Source organism: Hypanus sabinus, chromosome 32 (genome assembly GCF_030144855.1).
Source record: "Hypanus sabinus isolate sHypSab1 chromosome 32, sHypSab1.hap1, whole genome shotgun sequence".
Taxonomy (NCBI): domain Eukaryota; kingdom Metazoa; phylum Chordata; class Chondrichthyes; order Myliobatiformes; family Dasyatidae; genus Hypanus; species Hypanus sabinus.
In genome coordinates this window covers 2,418,750-2,434,904 of record NC_082737.1, presented here as the reverse complement: position 1 = coordinate 2,434,904, position 16,155 = coordinate 2,418,750, and the positions used below count along the sequence as shown (strand labels likewise).

The 16,155-nt window shown below is 44.0% G+C and overlaps 1 protein-coding gene across 1 annotated transcript in view; it reads right to left on the bottom strand.

Annotated features, from left to right (window-relative positions):
* The window catches only part of LOC132384376 (probable G-protein coupled receptor 139), a 49,387-nt gene extending 34,642 nt beyond the window's left edge, over window positions 1-14,745 (bottom strand). Inside the window, exons 1-2 of the mRNA XM_059955481.1 lie at window positions 14,661-14,745; window positions 10,573-10,689 (exon numbers count right to left, since the gene is read on the bottom strand). Of these exons, the coding sequence (XP_059811464.1) occupies window positions 10,573-10,689; window positions 14,661-14,745 (202 nt within the window). The remainder of the gene's footprint in view (window positions 1-10,572; window positions 10,690-14,660) is intronic.
* Between the last annotated feature and the right edge of the window lie 1,410 nt (window positions 14,746-16,155).

The following is a 16,155-nucleotide window of genomic DNA, read 5'->3' as shown; positions in this document are numbered from 1 at the left end:
CACGGACTGGAACCTCCTCGGAGCCTTTTACGGACTGGGAACCCCATCGGAGACTTTGACCCGGGCTGCACTTGCATTCGAGCCTGAGACTTGCACTGGACTTGGACACGGAACGGCAAACAACGACAGCCCATTCGAGTAGAGGCAAACGGCCTGCCTACTGAGCTGGACATGAGACGACAAAACAACCACAGTCCATTCGAGTCTCAGCTCGGAGAAGCAGTAAGCAGATCAGCAAAACTCAGCTAGCCATGGAAACGGAAGAATTCATAGCTTTGGCTTGGAGTAACTCAAACAACAGTTAACTTAGCTGTGCATGAAAATGACCAAATCCACAGCGCAGCCCCGGCTTGCGAAGCCAGTAAGAGTGCACAATGAACAGCGACCTGAATGGGGCACAACTGCACTTGCTCGGGTGCCTGTTCCGCGCGGGAGTTCTGACGGGCATTACTGCCGAGTTAACAGTCGGGGATATGGAAAGGACGATCCAGCCGCAGGGTAACGGCAAAGACAGCCTGACTTATCCCACAGAGGCCAGGAAAGGATACTAACGAGACGAACAGCCCCTACACTCGAACCCATGGCCACTTATATTCTTGGCCCGAAGACGAGAATCAGATGCCTACGATTAAGCCCAAATGAGACAAGGGACAAAACAACCTGGAAGACTTGGAGTCCATGGACCGGACCTTGAAACGGACGCGAATTTCACGGTCCGAACCATGACACTGTGCTATTTTTACTTTTAAAAGTTCTGCCTTGAGGAAGTTTATTCTTGTGGATTTAAGCATACTCATCAGCTAATTTAGCAGACTCCTGCAATGTAGAACTCTCTCATTTAAGTATGCCCTTACTTCAACAGGGATGCTCCTTTTAAATTCCTCCATTAAGATCAACTCTTACAATTTTTATAGACCCCATATACATTTTTAGAGGAAACCCACCTCTCAAAATACACAGCTTTATCATAGGCAAATTCCACGTGTTTTTTTCCACATATTTCTTCCAATTTCTGAATCTTTCCCTATATCCTTCCGGAACCAGTTCATTCGTTTTTAATATATGCTACTTCACAATATCATAATCAAGTGCTTGCTCAGCAGTTAAACTGTATAAACTTGTTGTGCTTTGCCTTTAATTTACTCTAACATATCTGGCCATTTCTCTTCCGGTCACTCTGAAATCGGAGCAACTGTTTCAAAATGCTGAAAATATTTCTCTACTTCTGTTTCATTAAATGGAGGAAGTAACTTAACTTCCTGACTAACAACAAACGTTTTTCTAGAACCAGAGGACAGATCACCAGACCTTAATTCTGCTATCGCAAGTTCAAATTCCCTCTTTTTATTTTCAGCTTCTAACCAACTTAGTTCCAAGTCAGCTTCCAATTGTTTCTGTTTTAACTCAGCTTCTATTCTGAGCTTTTCTAACGTTACCTGTTCCAGGTGTAACTGGATCGCTGTTTTACTTACAGGGCAAGTATCTAACACCGTTTCATCAAAAACACCCGAAACTATATAGCGTTCTGCGAATTTCCTCTGAATTACAGGCTTTGTTGTAACCTTCGAAATATCTTTGTTCCGACCTGCTATAAATCTTAGATACATCAATCTTTTTCGCCTTCGCTAATAACTCAGCGTCTGGTGATGCCGGAATGTCGTCAATATTCATTGCTGCCGAATACCACTAATAAACCAATCCAACAAAAGAATCGAGTATTTCCCTTTTCCGAAACGGATCTATAACTAAACAAGCATTTAAGCATGCAAGCGACAAATTGTTACGACACGGCAACAATAAATATGGAACTAACGACTACTTCTTTATAACCAAAGAAACATTTATTTAAACTCAGCTCAACAACAAATGAAAAGCAAACAAATGACTAACACACGAGTCTGCTTAACCAGTTACAAGCCCATGGTATTGTATGAAACATTCTAGCATGGACAAAGCAGTGTCTTATTGGCAAGGGGCAAATAATGGGAATTAAGTGAGCCTTTTGTGGTTGGCTGCGCGTTATGAGTGGTGCTCTGCTTGTGTCTATGTTTGGATGATGCTGCATCGGTACTCTAACAGCTTGGCTAGTGGCGCGGTAAGTTCTGGAGGACAAGTTTTCATTGAGGACGCTGGGGACTTCTGGAAGAGGACGAGCTGGAGGCCTCATGCCTCACCATTTGCAGAGATGTTCTGGACGTCTCTTTCATTGAAGATAAGGATATTTATGGAAGTCCCCTCTTGACTTGTTTGATTGTCCACCACCATTCACGGCGAGTCGTGGCAGGACTACGGAGCTTGGATCTGATCCGCTGGTTGTGGGACCACTTAGCTCTGTCTAGTACTTGCTGCTTTTGGTGTTTGGCAAGCAAGTAGTACTGTATTGTGGCTTTACAAAGGTGACACCTCATATTGAGGAAAGGCTGGTGTTCTCGGCATGCCCTCTTGCACTCTTCATTGAACCAGGGATGATCCCCTGGCCCGGTGGTAATGTTAGAGGGCCTCATAGATGCTCAGTCTTGGGCTGCTAGATCTGTTCGGTCTTTCCCCATATAGCACGGTGGAAGTGCCACAGAATTGGGTTTCCACAACGTGGAGTCTCCACAAATACCGCACGGTACTCACTTCTACTAATGCAGTCACTGACATGCTTCCGCGGCCGGCAGGTTGGCGAGAATGAAGTGAGGCGTGTTTTTCCCTCTGCCCTCATCACCTGCTGTACTCACAGTCTAGAAGCTATGTCCAGTGGGACCCAACCAGTTCGGCCTGTGGTGGTACGAACGAGCTACTCCTGGTGAGGGACAGTGAAGTCCCCACCCGGAGTACAATCTGGGCCTTTGCCATCCTCAATACCACCTCCATGCACTGCTCAACATGGAGAAGAGCTGATTCATCAGCTGAGGGAGGTCGGTACCTGGTATTCTATCAGCAGGACATTTCCTTGCGCATGTTAATCCTGGTGCCATGAGACGTCATGGAATGCAGAGTCAATGTTGAGAGTTGCCAGGGCAACTCCCTCTCTACTGAAAACCACTGTGCCTCCACCTCTGCTGGATATGTCCTTCTGGTGAGACAGTAGGTACCGAGGAAACGCTGTGGTTGAGTCCGGAATGTTAACTGTAAGGTATGATACTGTCAATGCATCTCCCTCAGGCTGTTGCTTGACTAGTCCGCGAGAAAGCACTCCCAGCCTTGCTACAAGTCCCCTAATGTTAGTAAGTGACTTTTCAGGATCGACAGGGGTGGTTTTGACGTTGTCGTTTCCAGTGCCCAGGTCGATGCCGCGTTTTCTTTCCGGGTTCATTCCTTATTATTTTTTTATCGGTTCAATAACATTGAATGGCTTGCTCGGCCATTTCAGAGGGTGTTTAAGAGAAAACCACATTGCTGTGTGTCTGGAATCACATATAGGCCGGACCCAGTAAGGACAGCAGGACATGACTGAAACAGGTGGGTCTTTACGACAATCGACATGTTTTTATGGTGATTGGATAATTTTTACCACGCCAAATTTTACATTGAGCAGGATCCATGCAAAAAACAAACAAGCAAACAAGATCCTCGCCCTGGAATGTTTACGCGAAATGAGGATATTGCAAGAAGCTTATCCTATCTCCCTCAACATTCATCACAACTCTTCCATCCCCTTTGTGTCCCGGTGCATTTTTAAACCACCTTATCCTGTATGTGTGAAAGAAATACAAAAGAACAACAGGCAAAATCGGCACGGTATTGCAGACACTAACCTTCTGTGTAAAGCAATACTCGCAATGTCCTTCGAACAATCCGCTTCTCATTTTAAAACTATCCCCGAAATATTTAAGATATCTACACTTTGCGAAAATACAATCCCTTTTTCCATAACCGAAACTTTTCGGATCTAGGTGTATGTTCCGATGAAAAAAAAACAGTCAGTGCTGCAGCAACATCTCAAGCTCCATCACGCTGACCACTGGTGCACACAGGGCTGTGTCCTTAACCCTCTGCACTTTTGACTCAGGACTGCACTGCAATATCCAGCCGAACCCGCATGATCAAGAGTACTGAAGATACAAAATTGGTTGGTGTCCAAAGGAACAACAAAGAGATGGCACAGAGAAAGGAGATAGTCAGTCTCGTCAAATGGTGTGAGAACAGCAGCTGAGTCTCTACGTGAACAAGACAACGTAGATGAGTGTGGACCACTCCCCATTGCACAACAATGGATCTGCGGTGGTGATAGTGAAGACCACCAAATTCACATCACGGGCGCTCAAATATGGACTCAGAATAGGCGCCCATTAGTCACAAAAGGCACAGGTGCATTGACTTTATGAGGAGGTTAAGACAACTAAGGCTTCCCGGCCCCAATTTAGCAACGTTCTACAGGTGCACTATCGGGTATATTGGCCAAAATAGATCCTACGTGCATTGCTAATTCGTATGATAGCCTCTGGCTAGATCATGAAACTGAATAATTCACTTCTTCCATTGTCTTTTACTTTTGTTTTTCGCCACGGTTGTCATTCTGGACTGTTGGAGCCTACGATGTGCTGTTGGGAGATCGTTTGGCTGTTCCAGCTCTCTGCCATCTCTCAGAGGATCCGGTAGGCAGAGGTGCCGTGCCGGTTGCCTACCGACGTACGGCACTGAGAGCTGGATGCACCGTGCGAAAAGGCTGCGAGACGGGCTCCATTTCTCCAATTAAAACTTCAATTGATCGTCAGATATAGCGCTGAAGGACATTAAGCATACACAACATAATAACAACGCAAAAATAATAAATACTGAGACCAAGAGTTGCCGAGTCCTTGAAAGTGAGTCCATGGATTAAGCAATTAGTTGAGTGTTGCATTCCCTGTATTTACCCGCTCTGGTTCAGAGATTGATAGTTTAGCGGAAACAATACTCTTCAATTTGATGCTATTGGACATCTGTCCTCTGCACGCCCTTGCTGACAACACGGAGAGAAGAGATCGTGGCCTGCATAATGATATGTCATTGATAAATGGCGATAAAAAAACTCACTTGACTGAGCTAAAGCATCACAGTCGTTACGAATGCAGCAGCAATGAATAAGAAACTGAGACAGGGTTGAAACAAATCCCGAGATCTATTAACCTCTGCTCAAACCTTAGAGAAGTACACAAATGACTAACTTAACCGGAAGTTAACAGTTAGACGGCAATATCTAACAGTCAAACTTAGAAACTGTTCTTTACGAGTTCTCATCGAAGTGCCGACTTAAAGTCGTAAATTCAAAAGTCCATGTAATTTATACAGTCATTAAGGAGAAACTTCCCCAAAACAACGATTCCTTCGAAGTAATGACGAATCTATCAATTCCACAGCCGGGAGATGCCTTGTTCGAAGAAAGCACGAACCGTGTTACGGAGGAACGTCGTTTCTCTCGTTTGTATCTATGTAAGTCAGATGACAAGACACTTGCAATTGAACATGGAATACAGAACAATAGAGCATAGTGCAGAACCTTGGGACCAGAGTAGATTCACATTGTCATCGAAAAGATCAGAGCAGAAACAGACACTTCGGCCCATCTAGGCTGCGCCGAGATATTTAATCTGCCTCCTCCCATCGACCGGCAATGAAACAACAGGGCATCAAAGGGTATGGGGAGATGGTAGAGTAGTGGGGATGACTGGAAGAATTGGATCAGCCCATAACCGGCCCTCCACAATCCTATCTAACCAACATTTCCTAAAATGTCGAAATCGATCTCGCAGGCGCCACCTATGCCGGCAACTCGTTTCCACTCTCAATCTCAAGAGATTCCCCTTGTGTTCTTCTCAAACCTTTCAACTTCCACCCTTTACCTTTGACCACAAGTTGTAGTTCCACCCAATCGCAGTGGCAAGCACCTGGTTGCATCTATCCAATCTACAACCCTCATAACTTTGTATAACCCTATCAAATATTCTGTAACTCCAATCTTGATGTCTTCCGCAAATTGGCTGATCAATGAATGAACAGTGACTTTGATTTGAAGAAATACATGCAAGATTGCGGGGATAAGCGACATTTCTTTAGAAATCAAGAGGACAGAGTACATAAAAAGAAGGAGCATTAAAACTTCGAATAAATAAGCGATACATATAAATAATCCTACGAGTAGATAATCGATAACGTATATACTGCGAAGATGAAGTATTCATAGCGTGGAAAGAGATGCAACAAAATTTCAGTAAAATGCGAAATATTGCAATGAGATATAACTAGAGGAGACCTCTAATAACATCTGGCAGAAACCAGATAAAAACGGGCCTAATGTATTAGAAGAGCAAAGGGACAACAAGACTGTCTACAGATGGCTGTAGGTCGGTTTAATACTCGGTCGGTCGTACTCTCCAAAATTCTCATGAGTCAGAAGAGGGTAAGAAGTAAAACGGTAAACATGACAGCACCGGTAAATATTCAGGTAATCAGTAATCATAAAACTCCAACTGATAAAACAACAGTGCTTAGTGGGATGGTGATTGAAGCCGTGGGATCGCAGCTCAGTGCCAAAGACAAAAACAATGAACCTGATTAGGTCTGGAATTGTGAGAGAGCAAAGGATCTGACAATGACACATGTTTTATTGAAGATGAAATCTAATAGTATCGAAATGTGACCAACTTGCTATTGTGGATTCATTCACTGTCCCGCAGATTCCACATGCACGATAACAGAATTTGGATATTTGGGGCCAGTTTCGCTGATCATATACGGAACGGATATGCTTTCATTGTGCAAAAGCGTACTGGTGGAAAATCTGGATTCGTAGGTGAATATTTTAGAGGATCTCCGGGGGATTTGTTGACCTCACATCCAGCCCCATTAGGGCTACATAAACCTCGCACACACGGTACATCGCAATTGCAGGTCAAGAGTAGACATAACATCAAGTTGTTAGCCTTCTACAGACATCCCACCTCTCCCGGAAGTTCGGCGAGTCTCCCGCATATTGATAGCTGCTCCCTGATGCCCGCAAATTATATACAATATCCAGGAAATCGATCTTTTGGAGAACGAGCGAGCGAAATGGGGCGGGGGGGGGGGGGGAGAGTGAGAAAGTGAGAGAGAGGAGAGAGAGAGAGAGAGAGAGAGAGAGAGACAGAGCGCGAGAGAGACAGACAGAGCGAGTAACAGACGTAGCGAGAGAGAAAGAGAGAGAGAGAGAGAGAGAGAGAGAGACAGAGCGCGAGAGAGACAGACAGAGCGAGTAACAGACGTAGCGAGAGAGAAAGAGAGAGAGAGAGAGAGAGAGAGAGAGAGAGAGAGAGAGAGAGAGAGAGAGAGAGAGAGAGAGAGAGAGAGAGAGAGAGAGAGAGAGAGAGAGAGAGAGAGAGAGAGAGCATCCTGAATGGTCTTTCTTTGTGCTAAGTAGTCTTATCAGTTTTCTCTGTGGGCGGTCTTTGCAGTCTCTCTTTTGCTGTCAATCAGTTCAGTTCAGTATCCTGCAGTGCCATTGCAGGGTGTTCCAAAAAAAGGAAATATAAAAACGTTTTTCACCCCAGACTACACTAAAGTGTATCCCTGCCGAATTGGGGTCAAAAATAATGACAGAGCTGCTCGCTGCACTGTTTACAACAGTAAATTTTGACTTTGGCAGAGAGATTTCGAAATGTGACCAAGCCAGATGCAAGAGAACAGCTGCACTTGGAAGTCATGGAATATGTGTTAACTTGAAGGGCCGGTGCCAAACAACAGAAGTCTGCCAGTTGGTGAATTCTGGGGGAAGCTGTCCAAAGTAAAATCTGTGAGAACAGGGCAGTTGATATTCAAACAGCTTTGCCAGTTGACGAAGCTGCTTTTGGTGCTCCCAAATTCGAATTGTGACGTTGAAAGGGCATTTAGCATGGTGCGTCACTTTAAGACAGAACTCAGAAACCAGCTGTCTCACAAAACACTTGTGAATCTGATGTCTTGCAAAATTAACACATTTATTGACACAGACGGCTGTGAGGTTGAGACTTCCGGTAAAATGCTCATATCTGCCAAGCAAGTCATATCACAGTACAAAGAAAGTTTGAGAAAGAAATAGAAAAGCTATTTGTATTAACATTTAGCTATTAGCATTCAGACTGCCTACAAAATACTGAACAAGGTATATAGGTGTGTGTGTGTGTGTGTGTGTGTGTGTGTGTGTGTGTGTGTGTGTGTGTGTGTGTGTGTGTGTGTGTGTGTGTGTGTGTGTGTGCGCGTGTGTGTGTGTGTGTGTGTGTGTGTGTGTGTAAATAGTTTCGATATGTGATTAGATAAATTGCTGTGTTCTTTCATAATCAAATGTACACTATACATACACCCTTGGAGGTCGACGGAAGGTGGGGGTGCAACCTCCCTGAAATGAGTTTTCGCAGGGTGGGATGTGTGCTTCTATATACAAAAATATTTACTGAATTTTAGAGTCATCAAAATTGCTTTCATTGCATACATAGTCACCGATCAGAGTTCTTTCGGATTAACGATTGATCAGGGTGGACTATGGCTGGAACAATATTCGGGAACATACTGGGTACAAGATCATTGTTTCCCGGCAATATGAGGATCGATCCATGAAAATGGTGCACGCTGTACTGCATCGATTGAGCCGGGTAATCTGTTTACTATTTCCGGCGGGAGGTGGCATGAGTCCTGGTCGAAAACATTGGGAGCACAGTCTGCTTCTCCCGAGGTATCACACCTAAACTTGCAGTACATCCCAAAAGTACAGATTCAAGGACCATGATAAATTTGGATGTAGGAACAGAGTTACATTGGGAGATGTATTGCTGAAGTTGGGCGCAAAAAAAACAGCTAAAACTTAAAAACCATTACAGAAACGAATATCGAGGCTATGTTGCTGCGAGTTCCGCAAAACAGAAAGATATTCTCGGCCCTATGCACTGTTAGAGGACAGTCTGTGCCTTCTCAGTTTATCAGCCGAGGGCAGTGACATTGCCGAATGAAAAGGCAGGTCAAGTACACAGTGATATTGGCCTGACCGTGAGACGAATAGCCGAAGGAAACGTGGTAGCAATCTTATTGACTCCAGCCACTGGAGGCAGTGTGCAAACTCTCTGTACATTTATGTAATTTGGCGACACAATTACCAAACCAAAGAAATGCTCAAACGTAGTTCGGGATTTGTTATATTGTCTCTAGTTCGGGGACTGGGTGGTAAACACGATATGATCAGAAATAGTGAATGAAAGTGACATGAACCCCACTGTTGTTTCAATCAAGTGCTTCAGAATGGGGAAGTCGAGGAGTCGGCAGGAGATGCTGATCGTCAGGAAAGGGTGAACAAAGGGCAACACCGCGTAGGCAGAATCACCGTTTTAATGGCTTTAGTCATTGCTGTGGCTGGGCATTTCACAACATTCTTCAATTGCTCTCGGAACTTGGATTGCGTCACAACGTAAATAAATGTATTTGTGCAGCAACTGAAATTCTGCAGTAAATATCCGACTTGGTGAAATATTAATTCAGAGTCGTTCCGGTTAGTTCCTCTGATATTGTAATAGAAGAATTCTGAGACGTACGTCAGCCAAAGGAGGACAAAGCTACCAGAAATGGTGAAAAGTAAAATCACTGTCCTCCTCCTGCTCTCCATCTCAGGATCACTGTGATCCTCCGCATTTCTCTTGCCCCTTAACCCCTTTCGAACAAGACTGGCTTCTAAAATGTGTCTGACTGTCAGAGCGTTCAGCAGCAAAATTACTGCAAAAGGAAGTAGTGGAGTTAAAATAGTGTCTAACCAATCAAATCCCACCCAGGCTGGATCTGTAAAGTAATTACCTATCGTATAGCAGAACCACTCTACATCTTCAATACGTACTCCAGATTCATATGCAAAATAGAGGGGGACATCTTTCAAACAGAGTAGAATACCGGCAGAGGCTAGAACGGTCGACGCCGTTTTCCCGGTGCAGTACTTTGTCCTCAGATTTTGACAACAGATGGAGACATATCGATCAAAAGTGAAGGTGACGGTGAACCAAACAGAACATTCTACGGATGCACGAGTGAGGACGATGACCACACGGCACACAGTTGTAATATCCAGGAAACTCAGTGGAAAATAATGAGAATTGATCCGGTACAAAACAACCTCAGTAATAATAACAAACAGATCCGCGGCTGCCATGGCCACCAGGTAGCGAGTGGTGCAGTTGGAGAGCCCGCACTTTCCTTGTGATAGGATTACGATCGCCAAAAAATTTACTAGAGAAAGAGAAATGTACAAGTATTGGACGTATATTACAACTGTAATCTGAGAGCCAGTGCAGGTTCAGACGGGTCAACATTTTTAATAAAACATATTTATTGAAGCCAAATACATATACCTCCGAGTATATCTATTTCTACCGTTTAAATTGCCGGAACTTCCAGTCCACCATGCTGACGTTTCCCGAGATCCCGGGAGTTACAGTCACGGGTGTAAATTCTGTCCCTGAATGAAATCTAAATGCCACTTTGCTGAAGCGGAATTACTTTCTGAAGGCGTCTGATTGGCTGAGACCTTCAACGAGGCATACTGTGACGTTACTAAATCATCACAGATTATCCCATAACACAACTGAATCTTCATTATTAAATTGCTGCCACACTTACCGGGAACTCCAACGATGGCAATGAAAACGTAGAGAACCTTCTGCACGTCGTAATAAGTGTTCAGCATTTTCTGTACTTTTTCACTCTGCCACTCTGCGCTGACGGCTAGTTCTACAACTACAATTGCGTGCCTGACAAAATCGCAGAGATTTTATACACTGTTCAATCTCCACAGGGACATTAAGCTTACAACACACTTAAAAATAGACATTTTAAAGAGTAGAGCACAAAAACACAACCGAGTTGAATCTCACTCATTAATCTCAGGCATGTTTGGAAAACAATGAGGTGATGACATTGATCAATGCAAATTAGGAGCAGTAATCCTTCAGTAATGGGAATATTTATTTAAGAATCAGGCTTTGCTCTCTATCTCACATTAACCAGTTGATGGATCCTTTTCATTTGTTTCAATATTCAGAATGAAGTTCTCGTCACATGACATTGACAAGTTTACCGCCCATTCTTTGCCTTCCTAACATCAGGCAGGATGTAGGGCAGTTTTCGGATAACAACAGCTAGGATAAGAAAAATCTTCCCCCTGCCAGGTCTCATCACGTATGAACCTCTGTGTGAAATGCACCTGATTATTTGAAAAATAATTCATTTTAATAGAAGTGCATGTGTTGTCTGCCTGAGATATATGCTACGTGTTCTAAACCTCGGTCCCGAGATACGTTGTTTCATCTGGCGGATTACCCGTGTAAGAGTGAATAACGGTAAATTGAAGTTGAGCTTGAAGACTGGTCTCCGTTTCGGGATAGTTGTTATCATTTCAAAAAGTTTTAGTTATATGGTATGTCAGCAGAGTCTTAATAAACTAATTCTACCTCAGCTCAGAACCGGAAAATCAGCAGCAAATTAATCAAAAGTTCGAAACTAGCATTGCCTGCCAATGTTAAAAAGATCCTCATGCACACACCGTCCACGACATTTACTGCAAACAAAAAAAAAAATACGCTTAAGCTTCTATCCTAAACTGAGCTCTTATTGTTTCTGGTCAGTTGCCGTTTGTGGACGCTGTCAGGCAGCCTGATGTTTCAGGACTAATAACATTCTTCAACTTGATGGTGTGGGTACCGAAGGCCTCATGTTGGCAGCCGCGACAAGAGATCGACGTCTTACATAATAATGGTTTACAAAGGACTCGGTATTTGTTCTAACACATCAAATGGAAATATGCTGTAAGAACAATACAAGATTCTACGCGATCAGTGCCGTCACTTGAGTTCCAGGTACATGAGCGCAACAAAATAATTAAACATGTGACATGGGTTTGCATTCTTTCGATGTTATCGCGAAATTCGATGTTATCGTAGTCGTCAATTGTAATCAATACGAACATCTGAAATTAAACATAATTCCGCATAATGCTGTAGACAATTGAGTTAAAGTGAGCATAACTCTTAGTGTGGTTTACGGGAGCTCGCGAAAGGACTTCACCAACCGCATGATAGGTACATGAATTGGCAACAGGACTGGCTTGGATTCAATCTGACCACCAGTGGCCAGGAGAGTCCGATACTAGTCTGATCACTAGTGGGTGTATCAGGTGTTGCTTTTCAGAAAGTCATCGCCCGAAACCCCATGTGGACGCGGGACCTATTTAACATTTGTCATAGGCTCCACTTGGCAATCTTCGGTGTTCCTGAAACCTGCAGCTGAAAGAACAGGTGGCTAGGGGCTAATGGGTGGGTCCGATCTAATACCTGCTCACCAGTCTCAAAGGCCTCTTGCTGTACTGGGCCTTACTGGAAAGCTTTCATTTTGCTAGAGCACCGTTACAGGCCGTAGAATATCATGGTCAGGTGCGGTATACGACGGAACCTATTGCAATTAAGTCATACAAAGCGCAGCAACTTTTTGCATGTGGGGAACACAGCATTCAAAATTTTGAGCTTGCTCTTATCAGGTATCTCCCGCTTCCCCGATTTCCACTGTCTGCCGAGTCGCAGAGTAACAGAGTATTCTGCCTGCGGATTATCGGATTTGTTAGACGAAACCAGTTTCATGAGGGAAGTTATAATTTCGCCCTGAGAGGGCCCCTGTAACAGGATTTCGTCTGTATTAGGGATAGGAAGATGCTAGTATTCAGCTGTATCACCACTACAGATCGAGCTGCTTTGCCGTGGAAAAACGTGGAACTGTAAACACCACTAAGGGAGGCGACAGGCGAAATGGTTAAGTGAATCTTGACTCAGGAGAACTGAGAAAACGGCATTGATCAGGACTAATATGTCATAATGATGCTCCCACTCTCTACAGCCATGACTTCCTCAATGCTCACCATATCAGAGTCAGGCGCTGAGAACGGCAATATATGTTTATTCGTAGGCAACACTGTGTGGCGCTCGGTCCTCTAGCAGTGGCGGGATCTCTCTGTGGCCACACACTTCAATTCCACAGACCACACCCACTCAGATATGTCTGTCCATGGCCTCATCTACCGTCAAGATGAGGCCACAAACAGGTCGATGCAGCTATGCAATAATGTCTTGGCCAAATAGGGCCGTTAAATAAAATTCTCAAATGGGAAACGAACTAAGACTATGGCGAAAGGAACAACTAATTATAAAACCAATACCGCTAGACTTCAGATTCAGTTGACTCGAAAGTCGAATTTCTCAGACTAAGCAGAATACAAGCAGGCAGCGAAAAGTTGCTGTGCTTTGCTCAGGTCTCGCTAAGCACTACGATGATAAGAAGCGAGTTAAATGCTGTCACAATGAAATAATAATTAGCTGACAACTGCATATTCTCGAGGGCAATTGCCGGATATGGTGCCCTGCCGAATTCTGGCAGTGACAACAGTGGAATCCAGACTCAAAAAGACGACTAATTTTCTGTATTTTTCTGGATTAAGACAGGCTCACGCAGTGATTTGGATCCTGAGAGTGTTGCGGCTGCAAGAAACGACAGTGGAAATATCATTTGAACTGGTTAGGTCTTGAGGAGAATTGACGTTCTTAACCTATTGGAAAATTTCCACATGCCGGAGGGTTTGATGACCGTCACAAAGCGAATAAAAAGGCGCCGACTGCAACCTTGAAGTGAGGTAGTGATGCGTTTTTGATTTTCTTTTGCAATTTTTTTGTGTTTTTTTTTGGTGTGTTTTCTTTTCGTTCGTGTTGACGTCAGCGAGGGGAGATGGGGGTCTTTTTGGGTTTTACGAACACGGATGTGCGGTTAAAAAGAGGAGAAATCGAAGTTTCTGATTTTATTTAAAGAACTTCCACGCGGATATAAGAAGCCCATTGAAAGCGTCGGATGTCGTCACAAGTGTATGGTATGAATGAAGGACTGATGACTATCCCATGCAAATCAAGTAGTCGCTTGTTTTTAGACACTGAGTTCCGTGCATAAGAGTTAGGATGACCTTCTGACGTTGCGGATTGGTGAGACAGGAGTTCCAGGGACAGTATTCGAGATCCCACCATTGGGATTATGACTTCTGATGTTCGGTGATCCGCGAGCCCTGGAATCGATGCACAAGATGGAGGACGGTGTCCACTCTGGAGGTGAAAGTCCGATGTCTGCAGTCCCAATAACATGTCCGCTAGCGACAGGAGCTCGAATAATGAATTGAGGTTAAGGAATGTATGTGTATGTGGGTGTGAGGAAGTAAAGGGGCTTGGTTTTGCTGTTGTTTGGTGTTGTTCAGCCGAATATTGGCGACACACCACGTTGGCACATATTGTGTGGTAACACTTCCCGGCTGGGTCTAGCGCACTTTCACCCGTGTTTGTTTTTAATGAATACGACACACGTCACTGTATAATTTTATATACAGTTGTCAAGTAAAATTATTCTTAAATTCTGAACTTTAAATAGACCTTTGGAGGAAAACGTGAAGATGTGAAATAAAACAAGCCAATCAAACCTATTGAACTAATTTGCGGGTCGGATGCTGTCTTGATTTTTAAAGGAACAACGCAATTAACATATTCAAACTAACTAATATCACACTCACGCTTAACAGCTCAAATCCACAAGGCTCTTAGTCCACTTGGGGCCGACGATACTTGAAGGTATCCAATGCACATAATGACATTTCAATTCTTTGGAAGTTCAGCTTCTTATTGAATTACTGATCAAGAAGGTGTCGTCGTAGTTGTTAGGTCGCATCTGGAATTTCCAGTTGGCGGACGATTTCCCTCCAGGCCGCTCGGACATATTGAGAAATCATGTACTTGGCAGGTTACAAAGGTTTGCCTTGGCCTTCTTCCGTGTGAGGTTAAAGTGATCACCACCTCTTTCGGTGGGTGACCAGGACGTCTTATGTGCTTTGTTTTGCTCTTAACGCTCCACCAACGCCCGCTGCTCTCCCTTCTTGACCGTTGGACCATTCGTCCATCTCCTCCGTTCAATCTGCCAGGGTCAGACTTCGCACGCCGGGATAGGCAGATCCCGTCGGCTACCCTCCTCTGGTTTGGCATGTCTGCCGAGACGGTTTACTGGTGTGTGGCCGCTGCGCATGCTGCAGCTGCTTGGAGCCGCAGGTGAGAGCTGAGCGCCAGGTGGGGACCAAAGGTGGACGAGCTGATCTGAAAAATGGCACGGCTACTACCCCCCCCCAACAGAGGCGCTACCCCTCCCTAAACACACCCTAAACTACCCCTCCTCAGGCACCTCCGAAGAAAATGTAGGCACTTTAACCTCAACTATCCATATGATCTTGGAGAATCTCACACTTTGGTATAAACCCTTTGAAAGATGCAAGTGAAAGCGCCTTTGACAGGTTTAATGCTTAATTTGTTGTTTGTTGTGTTCTACGTTGTACAGTCGGCTCTTCACATATTCTATACGTTAACTTCAAAACGTGTGGTAGTCTATTTGAAAGAGTAAGATTTTCCATGCGAAGTCATTAACCTGATCTCAAGTCATGGTCAACCTTCAACCGGAATTCGTATGCTGTTGTAAAGCAGCGGAAGATCCCCAGCATTTATTTTTTTATAATTCGCTTTTTTGTAAAATTATATAGTATGACAATTTTGTAATGATTCCCTTTAAAATCCTATCTGCTTCCTGACGTTGTTCAGCACTCCAGTGAGCATCGCAATTGGCTGAACGGGTATTCTTTCGCGCCACTTTATCTCAGGAGTTATTTTTTTTATATAACAGTGAAACCGATCTATATTTCCATCAACACGAGGAAGAAGAAAACTATCCACAGTACTCAATTAGTCTGATCTCAGTGGCTAGGAAGATGCTGGAGTCGATTGTTGATGATGAGATAGCAGGGTGCTTGGAGTCAGATGGTAAAACATACGGCAGTCAGCATGGTTTCCTCGGGAGATATTCATCCCTCAGAAATTTGTTGGAATTATTTACAAAAAATAAGAAGCAGAATAGACAAACCTGAAACCATTGCTTTTGTGCATTAATATTTTAATATTTTAAGAAGGCCTTTGACAAGATGCCACACGTGAGGCTCCTTAACAGACGATGATCTCCTGGTAATGCAGGAAACATTTGCAGCATGGTTAAAACAGTGCCTGATTGACAGGAGGTAAAGGTTGGGAAAAAATCAATCCTTTTCAGCCTGTGTGCTGGCGAATAGAATTGTCACACAGTGTATTTTTT